General features: G+C 38.3%; 1 protein-coding gene across 2 annotated transcripts in view; it reads left to right on the forward strand.

The window, feature by feature from the left end:
* Window positions 1-405: 405 nt before the first annotated feature.
* The window catches only part of SLF2 (SMC5-SMC6 complex localization factor 2), a 44,668-nt gene continuing 30,187 nt past the window's right edge, over window positions 406-14,886 (forward strand). Inside the window, exons 1-6 of one of the 2 annotated variants that reach the window (XM_035027369.1) lie at window positions 406-689; window positions 3,251-3,294; window positions 3,789-4,522; window positions 6,061-6,118; window positions 11,547-12,535; window positions 13,515-13,585. In XM_035027369.1, coding sequence (XP_034883260.1) covers window positions 550-689; window positions 3,251-3,294; window positions 3,789-4,522; window positions 6,061-6,118; window positions 11,547-12,535; window positions 13,515-13,585 — 2,036 coding nt within the window. In that variant the 5' untranslated portion in view covers window positions 406-549. The remainder of the gene's footprint in view (window positions 690-3,250; window positions 3,295-3,788; window positions 4,523-6,060; window positions 6,119-11,546; window positions 12,536-13,514; window positions 13,586-14,886) is intronic. The other variant, XM_035027377.1, reaches the window with a different exon arrangement.

Raw genomic sequence — 14,886 nt, forward strand, 5'->3', positions numbered from 1 at the left:
ATGACACAGGAAGCCGAACCGTTGGCCATCCTCACTGAAGGCAGCTGCCGGGCTCGGGTTTGCTTCTGCAAACCTCGTCGTCCCTCGCCCTCGAGCAGGCGGCTGTCGCCAGCTGCCGCAGCATCCGCAACGGCCCGCGCCTGTCCGCCCCCGCGTGCCTGCCAAGGCCGACGCGGCCCGGATGCGACGGGGCGCTCCCCCCGCAACCGCGCACGTGACGGGGGGGGCAGTTTTCCTACCCCCTCCCCCTTCTCGAAGCCCCACCTTCTCCTGAGAGGCTGCGGCTTTCTATTGCGCCACTACTGAAATGACCGCCGTGCCAGCCAGTCAGAGTGCGACCCTTCAAGTAAGACCCGCCCCCTGTTGGTCCTCAGGTTCCTTCCCGCTCATACAGGAGTCACTTCCGAAGAGAGAGAACCGCCATGAAGAGGGAAGGGGGTGCCGCCCAACTCCGCTCCGACAGCCTTCCCGAGTCCCAGCAGCAAGACGGCAACCACGCACCCAACTTCTCCAGCCACAGCTCATGCCGCCGTCGCCAGCGGCGCCGACATGACAAGGCGCTGCATGCCCGCTAGGCCAGGTTTCCCCTCATCCCCAGCCCCGGGGTCGTCGCCCCCGCGCTGCCATCTGAGACCCGGTAGTACCGCCCCTGCTGCAGCGGGAAAGAGAACAAAGAGTCCTGGGGACAGGTACCGTGCAGAGGGCTGGAGAAGGGGCCGGGTCGCGGGGGCAAGGGTATGAGGGAGGACTGCGGACGCCCGCTCTTTCAGTTCCCGCCATCCTCCGCGAGCTCAGGCCTCGGCTTTCCGGGGCCTGGCAAACCCCTGCCCCGCCTCCGCGCGGGGGCTTCTGGGACTTCGAGTTTCCTTTTCTGTAGTTGGGACGCAGTTCTCGGTCTAGTGACCACACACAGCTTGGGTCGCTACGGAGAACCCGCCTTAGGTAGACCGTGATTTTTGTCTTTTACGATAGCTGGACCCGGGGCCCTGCCTGCTTAGTGCATATTTAGGTGGTTTTTTTGTACGTTGCAGTTCTACTGATCGTAGTAGCTTAACAGTATAAATCTTTTCTCAATTGTGGGTGAAATTATGTACGACGTGACGAGGAAAACCTTTCCACGAATTACTTTATAGTCCAGTATGCACGATAATTGATACTTGACATGCAGATTTGGAATGTGATATGTTTTTTCCTTCAGTAACTTTCCGCCTCTCCAGGCTAGGTTTCTTGTGAAGATTTTGTGGGAGCTATGTAATAAGATGGGGGAGTTTTGACATCCTCTGACAATAAAACATGTTTAAATTCTCTACGCACTTGGTACTGTCTTTTTTATTTTAAGTTTTAAAAAGCTTGTAACAAGTTTAACAGTAAGTTTATCTTCTAATGTGGTACAGGTCCACAATCCCTTATCTTAATTGTGAAAGCCAGAATGCTATGAAAATCAAAAGTTTTCAGTAAGTTTGGCACCACCTCTGACTTTGGCAGCCAAACCTGACTAGAACTAATGGAAGGCTATTTATGGGCTTTATGGCATTAAGTGTGAGTATTTGTAAGCTTTGCTGGAGAAATATTGGTGTGTTTGCTTCTGGGGTGCAGTGTCAGACCCCACTGGGGGACTTTATGTAATGCATCCAGGTTACCCCCTTTCTAAAATCCAGTAAATTCAAAATTCAAAAACATTTGACCCCAAAAATTTCAGATAAGGGCTTGTGAGCTGTTATAATTTTTAAAAGCTAGTTATAAATAACTAATGGACATTTCTGTGCATATAAAATTAGAGAACTGTTCCTACTTGAAAGTTACATTCATGGTTATTTTACAGATTTCTTGTATGTTTTACCCAAAACCATTTTTCCCTCTGGTGTATTACTCGAAAAGGAGCCTGGGATCTAATATTTTAGGAAAGATACAATGTTACTTTTAGTAATTAATGTAAAGGCATATTTAGTATTGTTTTGAATTAGCTGCTGCTTAATCCTTTCCCATCTCTCCTCAACCAGTAACAGAGGGCATCATCCTTTCCCGATTTACAGAACCTCTGACATTTCTTCGTTTATTCTCCTGTGGAATTTTTTATGTTTTATGAAAACAAATGCATAAATTATTTCTTAGTCTATCACTCATATTCATTTCATAACCAGTTAGCTTTTCTACCAACATTTTATAAACATTGTAGACTCTCAGTAAACCATTAAAGACTGGTGTTGCTCTTCGAACGTGACCTGTGAAGCGTACGAGGGACTTGGATTGTTCAAGTTTTCTCTGAGCATTCCAACCTCATAATGAATAAATGTTTAGGGAAACTGAGTGTACTGCTTCTCTTTCAGTGAAATGAATATGTTTTAGCAGAATTTTGCAAGGAAATTTTTTGCTCTACATATGATGACATTTCTCTTTATGCAGCTGACAGATAACTCTAAATACATCAATCCAAATACAAATTCTGGTAATATGGTTCACTTTGTGTTACTCTGCAGAAAGGCGCAGAAATCCTTAAAAATTAAAACAATTTGGTTTTTGTAATTGTTCACTTTCTTCCTTTTCTCGTGTTTCGTGTTTTCCCCAGGCAATGTGTTATTTTTGTAAATATCTGAAGAGTTTTTAGGTAAAAATTAAGATTTTGAAACACTAGTTGTGAAGATCATTCTAATTTCTGCTGTTACTTAGATTAACATCTTACTGTAGTATATAAAGAAGGTAGTATAAACTTGGCACTTGATCCTTTCTGCATTATGGCCAGCATGCCCTTCAACTCAGCTGCCTCCCCAGCTGGGCCCAATCACTGATATGCCATTCTACCATCTACTCTTGCTATGAGTCTGTTCAGGTTTTACTCAGTTTTTATAATCTCCATTATTCATTCAGCAAACATCTATTGAGCATTATTTTGTACCAGTCACTGGAGATACCAAGCAATAGGATCAGATCCCTTCACGTAGCAGTAAGCTTTTCCTAGGAAGCACACTGTCAATTCCCTGGATCTGTACTCCAGTCTTATCATTTTAGTACTATAGATTATATAAACCTCAGTTGTGCTTTTATAAATTTGCTCCTACAGGAAATGGTAAATTATATTTTCAGTTTTTTATAATCAGCTTAGCAAGGCATTATTGCCATTGTCAGAATGATTAAACCAGGTAGTGAAATCCAATCTATATCCTATAAATCTAGTATTCTCCCCTTAATCTGAATTATTGAGGTTTTAACGTTTGCTTATGTGATACCATATTAGTTATGCTTTTATTTTCAGGAAGCAGTCAATTATAGATTTCTTCAAACCAGCTTCAAAACAAGGTATGTATACTATTAATGCATTTTTTTACAGGATCTTTTGAAGAGGGAGATGGATTCAATAAATTTCTCTAAGCTCTTACTTGATTAAGCATAATGTTCAAATTGAGAATATAATGAAGATGCAGTGTTTTTTACAAAGATAAGTTGTAAACGTCATGAAACTTTTTGCTGTTATTCTTTCTTACATTTAAACTATTCAGTCAATAATGTTCATACTGCATACTATTTTGATTCTCTAATACAGTAACATTTTATAAATGGAGCCATATGAGCTTACAGGATGTAGCAAAAGGGAGCTTTATGAAAGTAAGGCTATTAAATAAATCATGTCTTAATTCCCCCCCATGAAATGTGTATCATCATCTAAATATTGATTTGAAAATTCTTGTGATAGCTTAGTATTTTAAGTATTATTAATTTAAATAAATATACAAAATGTAATAGTTTGTGTTATTTTTAATAACATGCAATTTGTGTTTTAATTGGCTATTTAGACAGACATATGTTGGATTCTCCACAAAAATCAGACATCAAATATGGAGGAAGTGGATTGTCCATCAGTGGGACAGAGCAGTTTGGAAGGAAACTATCCTCACCAAAAAAATCTAAACCCAAAAGGGTGCCATCAGAAAAGAGCGGTATTTTAGAGGCTTTCATGAAAGGTGTAAAAGAGCACCATAAAGATCGTGGTATGCATGAGTCACGTCGGCCTTGTGTGTCAATCGCCACCAAATATCCAAAGGCAGTTGCAAAAGTCTATGTTCCTCCATATTGCTTGTCAAAGGAGATGAAGGCACTGAAGAAAAAACATCGATCTCCAGAGAGAAGGAAGTCACTGTTCATTCATGAAAATAGCAGGGAGAAGAATGATAGAGATCGAGACAAGACCAGTGCAGATTCCAAAAAGCAGGCCACAGTGACAGAAACTGACATCTTCAAGAACAGCTCTAGAAGTCTTAGCAGCAGAAGCAGCCTATCCAGGCACCACCCAGGAGAAAGTCCATTGGGGGCTAAATTCCAGTTGTCATTAGCTTCTTACTGCAGAGAAAGAGAACTAAAGAAGTTGAGAAGGGAGCAGATGGAGCAGAGAATCAACTCGGAAAATTCTTTCTCAGAAGCAAGCAATCTTTCCTTAAAATCCTCTAGTATAGAAAGAAAATGTAAACCAAGGCAGGAACAAAGTAAACAGAATGACGTCACACCTGGAAAGAGTAATCTTTCAAACCTGGTATGTGTAATAATTACTGGATTAGCCTGGCTACTGCTTTATTTAACATGCTAAATCTAAAAATATTTAATAACTTAGCATCATATTGGTATCTTTTGTTAAGGAAATACTGATACACAGTTTGTTTAAAACCTAATTTCATTACATTTCTTCTGACTGTCCGTAGGATTCAGTTTAATGTTTCTTGCCCTTAATTTTTTCAGACCATGAACAAAGACCTTTCTTAATCAAGAAAGTAAGCATTCTTTTTTTAGGCAAGTATAGTCATTTTTAAATTAGGCTGTGCTGAAGGGAGATACTTAAGGAATGGAAAAATCTAAAACAGGAAGAAACGTTTTAGAACAGCGGTTCTCAAAATGTGGTCCCTAGACTAACAACATCAGCATCACCTGGGAACTTAGAAATGCAAATTCTCAGGCCCTGCCCCAGACTCACTGAACCAGAAATTAGAGGTAAGACCAGCAATCTGCAATTAACAAGCCTTCCAAATGATTCTGATATACTTTAAAGTTTTGAGACTGACTGGTTTAGATTATATGAGTCCTAAATAATTTTGAGAATGGGTCTTAGACAACTTAGATAATACTTAGAAAGCTATCCAGATACATATTAACTTCATATTCTCCCTTGAGAATAGACCAAACCTAGATTAGCATAAAAGCTGACCCTCTCCCCTAGAAAGACAAGTACCTCTGTTTCAAAGAACTTTTCTACATACAGAGCAAATAAAGCAAGGTCAGATATCAAGAAAGGGCTATGTTGATAAGATGCTATGAGATTTTAAAGCCAGGTAGACCAAAAAAGTAAACCAAACTATGACATTTTAGGAGGGAATGGAGAGTGTTGCCTTGTATATTGTTAGAAAATGTGTTTGTAAACTCTAGGGTTTGTTTGAAAGGAGTTTGGTGTCTTTACCAATGAGATTTGCTAACAATCAATAGAAGTTAGTAACATTTGGTCCATTCTTAGAAGATTTTAGTGTTTGGTTGTACGTCAATACTTGAACTGAAGTATTAAAGAGTCTGTTATGTCCACTTTTTTTTTTAGAGATTTTATTTATTTATTAGAGAAAGAGCACAAGTTGGGGGGGGGGTAGTGATAGGCAGACTCCCCACTCAGTGGGGAGCCGGACACGGCTCGATCCCAGGACCCTGAGATCATGACCTGAACCAAAGTCAGGCACTTAACTGACTGAGCCACCTGGGCGCCCCTGAGTTATGTCCATTTAATTGGCAAATATTAGGCTTACTATTTCTTTTTCAAAATAATGATATAGTGCTTAATCTTTAGCTCTAAATTTGCATTATGAAAACTGGCTTTTATTTTTATGACATTTTTACATTTTATGATACAAATGCCCTTCATTTTTATAAAACTTAAAGAGTTTAAAATGTTTTATTATAGAAGTTTGAATTTCTCTCCAAGTATAAGTGCTTGCTTTAATTGGTCTAGAAATCTGTGTTTAAATGTTATAAAGAAAAGTTTACATTCTTTACTGGCCCCAATTCCTAATTAACTTTTTCTCATTTTGCTAATAGGAAAATGGACATTTCTCAAGGAAAAGATCCTCTTCTGATTCATGGGAACCTGCTTCAGGTAGAATCAAAATTAATTTATTAATTTTTAAATAAAATTGTACCTCAGTGGCACTTTTTTTTTTTTTTTAAGATTTTATTTATTTGACAGAGAGAGACACAGCGAGAGAGGGAACACACGCAGGGGGAGTGGGAGAGGGAGAAACAGGCTTCCCACTGAGCAGGGAGCCCAATGCAGGGCTCGATCCCAGGACCCTGGAATCATGACCTAAGCCAAAGGCAGACGCTTAACGACTGAGCCACCCAGGTGCCCCATTAGGTGGCACTTTTTTAAAACAAATTGGTTTAAATATTCAGTTTCCTTCCTAGAGGGAAATTGAATGTCTCAGATCAGTTAAGAGTTTGGTAAATTATATTTTAAAAGAATAGTACTTGAATTAGTATGCATAACCTGTGGTTTATCTTGACTTTTTTGCCTCTTTCAAGAGTTCCTAGCAACATGTTTCTCATTTTGGTATTCAGTGTTCTACTGCTGAATCTTGGCTACAATAAGAAGCATAATCTTATATTATTGGAATTGTGGACTATCTGAGATCTTGGTATTATAGATGCTTTGTATAAGGTTGAAACTGTTATCATGATCCAAAACAGTGTTTCCTAATATTTCAAGTACAAAGATAACCTTTTTAATAGCAAATTTCCAAGGACACCTACATGATATTAATTTGTACTTTCAGTATCTATTGGTTGAGGAAATACATAATAACAAATAGCTACTGTTAATTCAGTAATTCTTAAAGTATCTTTATCTTTTCTTAACTAGAAAATAGAACAGTGTAAAAGTCAAACATTGCAGAAATTCATAACACAGAAAATAAAAGGTTCCCAGAAATAACAGCTGTTAATAGTCTGGTGTATCAGATTTTTTTCTGCCATGATTGCAAACTTTGAAAAATGAATTTTACAGATTTCCACACTCAGTAAGATACAGTGGACATAACAATAATAGCCAACGTTTATTGAACAGTTACTGTGTGCCATGCCCTGTTCTTTGTGCTTTTAATTCATTTGATCTTCACATCCTCATAAGATGATTACTTTTAAAGATGAAAAAACAGTGGTACAGAGAGACAGATGTGACTCCTTGTTCTTCAGGTTTCGTGTAAGACTCTATTTTTTATATATTCTAGAGGTACAGTACATTTTGACCAGGTGATCTCAAGTGTTAAAATCAATGTTTAGCCAAGGCTGAAACGATAATTACCATCATAGAGGGAGCTTCTAGATACAGGAATAAATTTGAAGTTGTATGTGGTTTTTAAAATTTTTATTTAATTTTTACAGTGTTGTTGATTTTAGTAATCAAATCTCATTGCATTTTGACATCACGAAATAAAACAATAATTTCTCAGCCACGAGGTTGTTCCTGTACTCACTGTATTACACATTTGTAGTAATAAGTCATTTGCAGTGAGGTGAATGGAGGAACAAAGTATTTTTAGTATAAAATAGTTTGCTCTGCCAGTATAAAGGGCTGCTGATGGTGGTGTTGCCACCAAGCTCTTCAGCTTTTTTTTTTTTCTCTAGTAATGACTAAGAGAAAAATTCTCTTCAGTTCATGGGTTTGCAGATTTCATCAGTGGTGACTGTAATGTAGTTTCATTTATATAGTTCCACATACTGCAGTTTTTGAACAGTGTTTGAAAAAGGTGCTTTCTGGGTGCCTGGGTGGCTCAGTCAGTTAAGCATCTACCTTGGCTCAGATCATGATCCTGGAGTCCCAGGATCGAATCCAAATCGGGCTCCCTGCTTAGCAGGGAGTCTGCTTCTCCCCCTGACCCTCCCCTTTCTTGTGCTTTTTCTCTCTCTCAAATAAATAAATAAAATCTTTAAAAGAAAAAGACGCTTCCTGTCCCGGGAGCTCTTAGGTATCAAAGTGTTGTCCTTTCCCCCCTGCTTTTCTGGTTGAGATCATGTCATTGATGAACTCCCAAAATCAAGGGAAGGGCGGACACCTCGTGTTTACATCGGAGTTTCTACACGTTTTAGACAGAGACTCTTTAAGGCCTGCGCTCTTATTTCACTAAAGACAAACTAATGGCAGCACACGTTGCTAATGACAGTGGATTTTTTTTTAATAAAAGTTTACAGATCAAATGTGAAATAAATATGAAAAAAAATAAAAGAAAAAGATGCTTTCTGCATATTTTCATAAGCAGATTTAAGATTCACTTATATTTTTATTTCTAATATTTTTGCATGTTTCATAATCATTTTTAGTTATGGTATTGTACTTTTTAATAAATACACATTTGTGCTGCATTTCACTGTCAACAGAATATAAAGAACATAAGGGGCTTTTTCACTAGATAACCTGAAGAATGCTTATCTTTATCTAATAGTGAATAGATCTTAATAATCCAAATATTCTGTCTTGTTCATATTACTGCTATTATACTTCTCAGTTGTGATCGCGATGTACATAATCACACACAAGTTAGAGGATTTCAGAAATGTTGATAAAGTCATTTAGTTCTTTAGTCTTCCAGAATCCTGTCCTTGGGCTGCATTCTGAGGTCCAAATTAATCCATCCCTTGTTTATTCTATAATTTATTAGTAACCAATCTCCTATTTTTTTTCTTTTTTTTTTTTTTAAGATTTTATTTATTTATTTGACATGGGGGGCGGGAGAGAGTGAGGGAGAGGGAGAGGGCAAGCACAAGCAGGGGGAGCAGCAGGCAGGGGAGCAGCAGGCTCCCCGAAGAGCAGGGAGCCCGATGTGGGACTCGATCCCAGGACCCTGGGATCATGACCTTAGCCGAAGGCAGCCACTTAACCAACTGAGCCACCCAGGTGCCCCTAACCAGTCTCCTATTAATGGACAGTTGGATTTTTACTTTTTTTCTATTTACAAATTCAATCTCTTGTCTTACCTGTTTTATATATTAACAGATATTTGAAATGTTCTTAAACAGTCTACAGTTTGTACAAGCAGTGCAAAAATAATTCTTCAGTTAACCCACTGCTTTAGAGAGCTTGCAAAAGGGGAGCTTCCCCATAGTACCATTTCAACCTCCTCTAATTCTAGATGTCAAAAGCTCTTAATAAGCTGATTTTTCCTAAACTTTGCCCATAAACAGGTTTTCTCTCCTCCTGTTGAAGGAGACCTTCGCAATTGAAGACCTGAACAAATCAGAAATTTCTCCTCATGTCTAGCTGTATATAAATTAGCTTCTCTAGGAAATGGAACAGAACTCAAACTGGCAGCTCTGTAGCTGTCTTTTTTGAAACTCTAAATTTAAAATAATCAGTGTAAGTCCACCCCAAGTCTTTTTCTTAGTTACTTGATTTCTCATCTTATACTGTAAAGGACCCCTGTCCTTTTTTACAAGACATTTAACCCCAGCAGAGTGAGTGGGCATGGAATGATTTCTTCAGGTAATGGCGATAGAGGCATTTGTTTATTGATTTTTCATGTTTATAAATGGAATTTTTCAGATTATGTTCTGATCAAGCTATCCAAAAAGTTGCTTACCTCTTGAGTTATTTTGTTGTTGTTTTAATCAAATTGTTGAGGATTTGAGGACATCTGCCCATATGCAGAGAGAAACTTGATTTGGGGAATACTGATTATATATATAGTAATATTTAATGATTAGTGGTTTTAATTAATGATACATCACATTTTTAAACACAATAAGAAATTTTTTAAACCTGGTTAACTCAAATATACGTGGTTTATTAAAGTTCTCCTGTATGGAGCTCCTAAACCTAGGTGGCTTAAAACAATAGTAATTTATTTTCTCATGGTTCTAGAAGCTAGAAATCCAAAATTAAGGTTATCAGCAGAGCCATGCTCTCTTTCAACAATTCTTTTTTTTTTTTTTTAAGATTTTATTTATTTATTTGAGAGAGAGAGAATGAGAGAGAGCACATGAGAGTGGGGAGGGTCAGAGGGAGAAGCAGACTCCCTGCCGAGCAGGGAGCCCGATGCGGGACTCGATCCTGAGACTCCAGGATCATGACCCGAGCCGAAGGCAGTCGCCCAACCAACTGAGCCACCCAGGCGCCCCTCTCTCAACAATTCTTAAGATTTTATTTATTTATTTATTTGAGAGAGAGTGTGCGCACACAAGCAGGGGGAGGGGCAGAGAGAGAGAGGGAGAAGCAGACTCCCCACTGAGCAGGGAGCCCAACTCGAGGCTCAGTTCCAGGACCCTGAGCTCATGACCTGGGCCAAAGGCAGATGCTTAACCAACCGAGCCACCCAGGCACCCCTTCCTTGTGTGTTTTCACGTCATCTTCCCTCTTCAAGTCTGTCTCTATGTCCAAATTTCCCCTTTTGAAGGAAGCCAAAGAGAAAGGTATTTAGGTTCAACTAAAATGCCAGCCTGCTGGCATTTTGTGAGATCTCATTTTGTGAGAACCAATGGAAAGGAGCCTGAGTTGCTGTAGTATATTCCCTGTGAATTCATGACATGATAGTGTAAAAAAAGATAAAAGACCTCAAGACTGCAGATGTCCCCTTTTTCTGAGGACACCAGTCATAACTGTATTAGGACCCACCTTAATGACTTTATTTTAACTTGACTACCCCGGTAAAGACGCTATTTCTTGTTAAAGTCGCATTCTGAGATTCTGGGAGTTAGGAGCCACAATTCAACCACAGCTCATAACACAGCTAAAGACTAGACGGATACACAGGAAGGAATAAACAATTAAACACTGGGGAGAAAGACTTGGGTGGATTTTCTTAATTGAGAAATTAAAATATGTCTGCCTTCAACTAGTTATCGTATATATATTTTAAGGTGCTATAAATTTAGATGTAGAAGTATTACATTTTTGGAATCAGATAGTCCTTGGTCTAAGAAAGAATATATGAACTTTGAGGGAATTGCCTTCCATGATAACAGATATGCAGCTTTTGTGTTTTGGGGAGCAATACCTTGAATTTTGTTTTGGTAGTAAACAGCTTTAGAATGAAAATGAGCATTGTCATTAGCTTTAAATTTGGACACCAGTATTTTATTAGTTAATAAATAAATGGTAGTACAATCTTTTTCCTTATCCCACATATATTGAATGGTCTCAGCCTAAACTTTTACAATTTCTTTTTCTTTTTCTTTTTTTTAAATTTTATTATGTTAATCACCATACATTACATCATTAGTTTTTGATGTAGTGTTCCATGACTCATTGTTTGAGTATAACACCCAGTGCTCCATTCAATACATGGCCTCTTTAATACCCATCACCAGGCTAACCCATCCCCCCACCCCCCTCCCCTCTAGAACCCTCAGTTTGTTTCTCAGAGTCCATAGTCTCTCATGGTTCGTCTCCCCCTCCGATTCCCCCCCGCTTCATTTTTCCCTTTAAACTTTTACAATTTAAACATTTTGTCATAGTGTTCTAGACACTCACTGAATAAACTTTACTAAGATAGGAAAATATATTTTTCACTAATCTGGCAAAAATTAAATTTTAGCAGGGTCTAAGCAGAATAAGTTCCCTGACAAAAGAAAAAGGAACTCTGTGGACTCAGATCTGAAAAGCACAAGAGAATCTATAATGCCAAAAGTAAAAGAGTCCTTCCTTGAGAAGCGTCCTGACGGACCACATCAGAGAGAGAAATTTATAAAACATATTGCACTGAAGACACCTGGGGATGTATTACGCTTGGAAGATATATCCAAGGAACCCAGTGGAGAAATTGATCGCTCCTCTGGAGGCTTGGCACCTTCAAATTCTGGCCACCATTCTTCCAGGAATAGTGACCAAATCCGTGTGGCAAGTACCAAAGAGACTAAGATGCAGAAACCCCACTTATCTTTACCTCAGGAAAAGTCTGCAGTTAAAAAAGCTAGCAACCTTCAGAAAAGTAAAACTGCTAGCTCTGTGGCATCAAAGGAAACAAAACTTCTACCTTTACTTTCCCATGTTCCAAGTGCTGGTTCCTCCCGGGTACCATTAAATGCTAAAAATTGCACTCTTCCAGTTCCTAAAAAAGAAAAAGAGCGTTCCTCATCTAAAGAATGTTCTGGGCATTCTACAGAGTCCTCCAAACACAAGGAACACAAGGCAAAGACTGATAAAGCTGATTCTAATGTATCTTCAGGGAAAATTTCTGGGGGATCTTTGCGTTCAGAATATGGCACTCCTACAAAGTCTCCCCCAGCTGCTTTGGAAGTTGTGCCATGTATCCCAAGCCCTACAGCACCTTCAGATAAAGCCCCTTCAGATAAAGAGAGTTCAGGAAATTCCAATGCAGGTAGCAATGCACTGAAAAGAAAACTAAGGGGTGATTTTGATAGTGATGAAGAAAGTTTAGGTTACAACCTAGACAGTGATGAGGAAGAGGAAACATTAAAGTCACTGGAAGAAATAATGGCTTTGAACTTCAATCAGACTCCTGCAACTACAGGAAAACCTCCTGCTCTTTCCAAGGGGCTTAGATCTCAATCATCAGACTATACAGTAAGTAGTGCTGTGACATTTATCTTTACTTGAAGAGGGAAAGATGGATTGATTAGTGAAAGAGGGATAAATTGCTAGAACTTATTTGAAAACTTAGTATTTGTTATGATTCATAATTGGACTGAAACTGGTATAGTTCTTGTTTGGTTAATGGATTTCCCATATCTTTAGTTTTATTACTGTAAATCAGTGGTCTCCAAACTTTTTTGATCACACACACTTCTATTAGTAAAAAATTTTTAAGCATGTACTCCAATATATATGTATACTTATAGGTTATATACATGTACCACTATACTACTGTGTACTTTCTAAAGCATATGCAAAAACAGAATTTAAAAGGAAGAAGAAAAAAGTATTTTCCTTTAAAAGTTATATAGAAGTTACTATAGACTAAGTTCTACTGGAGTTTCTATAGAAGTTCCATATAAATAGAAGTTCTATTATTTTCTTCCTGCACCCCAATGGATCACCTTGCACACCCCCTGCTTTGGAGACCACTGCTGTAAATGAAGGTAGAGTGTAGAAATGTTGTTAATTGTGGTGTGCAATTTTATTTATAAAGTGCTTCATTCTATCTTGGGAATAAGCTGCATTAAATTCTAATATGTCTGTAAAATTTGGTGGGGAAGGTGTTAATGTTCCATGGTAACACCTAAAAATTAGTTTGATTCCATTAAAATAGAATTTAAAAATAAAGACAGGGTAGCCATGGAGCCCTTGGGTGTTTGTAGTCAGTTCCTAAGGCTGGCAGGGTTTTATAAGTAGTGCCTTTCCTAATAAATGGTAAAATCAAATTGCCTGCAGTACAAAATACTAGATTTAAAGCATGATGGTGAAAATTCTCTAAGAAAGGTATTCTCCTGGCCTAGGTTATTGAAATAGAAAACATTCTTTAGTACTCTGAACAACTTAAAACATCCCAATTCTTCTACTAAGATATGTTATAAAGTATTCCTAAATTTTCTTCTTGTTTTAGGAACATGTTCATAGTGGAACATACACAAATACTTTAGAACGTCTAGTGAAGGAGATGGAAGACACTCAAAGGTTAGTTAGCATCATGACTACCTTGCTAAATTTAACATACTGCTTGTTTGTGTGGCTGGCTTTTAATTTTCCTTTAAAAATTATGAGAAATTAGCATGCATTTTGTGCTAGTTTTATTGTCAGCTTTGTTAGAAAAAAAGTATTCTTGTTCACAGGCGGGGTCAGAAGATCAGGTTTTTATGGTTTACTGCATTACCGTAATAATACAAATTCTTTTCTGCTTACCACAACCAGAATCTAACTGGTAGCTGAAATTCTTGATCAAAAGTATGGGCAGAGTTTTTTGTGTGTATTTTTTAATTGTGATAAAATATATAGAATTTAATTTACCATTCTAATCATTTTTAAATTTGCAGTTCAGTGGCATTAAGTACGTTCACCTTGTTGTGCAACCACCACCACCATCCATCTTCAGAACTTTTTTTCAGCTTCCCTAACTGAAATTCCATACTCATTAAATAATAACTTCCCATCCTCCTCTTCCCCCAGCCCTTGGCAACTACCCTTCTCCTTTCTGTCTCTATGAAATTAACTATTCTAGGTACCACATATAAATGAAATCATAGAGTATTCGTCCATTTATACTGGCTTATTTTACTTAGCGTAGTGTCTTCAAGGTTTGTCCGTGTTGTAGCATGTGTCAGAATTTCCTTCCCTTTTAAGGCGGAATAATACTCCATTGTATGTATATAGCACATTTTATTTATCCATTCATCCTTTGATGGACACTTGTGTTGTTTCTATTTTTTGGCTATTGGAAGTATTGCTGCTGTGAACAAGGGTGTACAAATATCTCTTCAAGTCCCCACTCAATTCTTTTGGGTTGGTATATTCCCAGAAGTGGAATCCTGGACCATACAGTGATTCTATACATATTTTGAGGAACTGCTGTACTGTTTTCCATAGTGGCTGCACCATTTTACATTCCCACCAGCAGAGCACAAGGATTCCAGTTTTTCCACATCCTCACCAACACTTGATATTTTCTGGTTTTTTGATCATAGCCATCCTAATGAATATGAAGTGGTACCTCATGGTTTTGATTTTCACTTTCCTAATAACGAATGATGTTGAGCATCATTTCATGTCCTTATTGGCCATTTGTATAGCTTCTTCGGAGAAATGTCTATTCAGATCCTTTGCACATGTTTTTTTTTAAGATTTTATTGATTTATTTGAGAGAGAGCACAAGAGGGGGAAGGGGCAGAGGGAGAAGGAGAAGCAGACTCCCTGCTGAGCAGGGAGCCCAATGTGGGGCTCAGTCCCAGGACCCCAGGATCATGACCTGAGCCAAAGACGGA

This window comes from Mirounga leonina, unplaced genomic scaffold (assembly GCF_011800145.1).
Source record: "Mirounga leonina isolate KUSES-001 unplaced genomic scaffold, KU_Mleo_1.0 Mir_114, whole genome shotgun sequence".
Lineage (NCBI taxonomy): Eukaryota > Metazoa > Chordata > Mammalia > Carnivora > Phocidae > Mirounga > Mirounga leonina.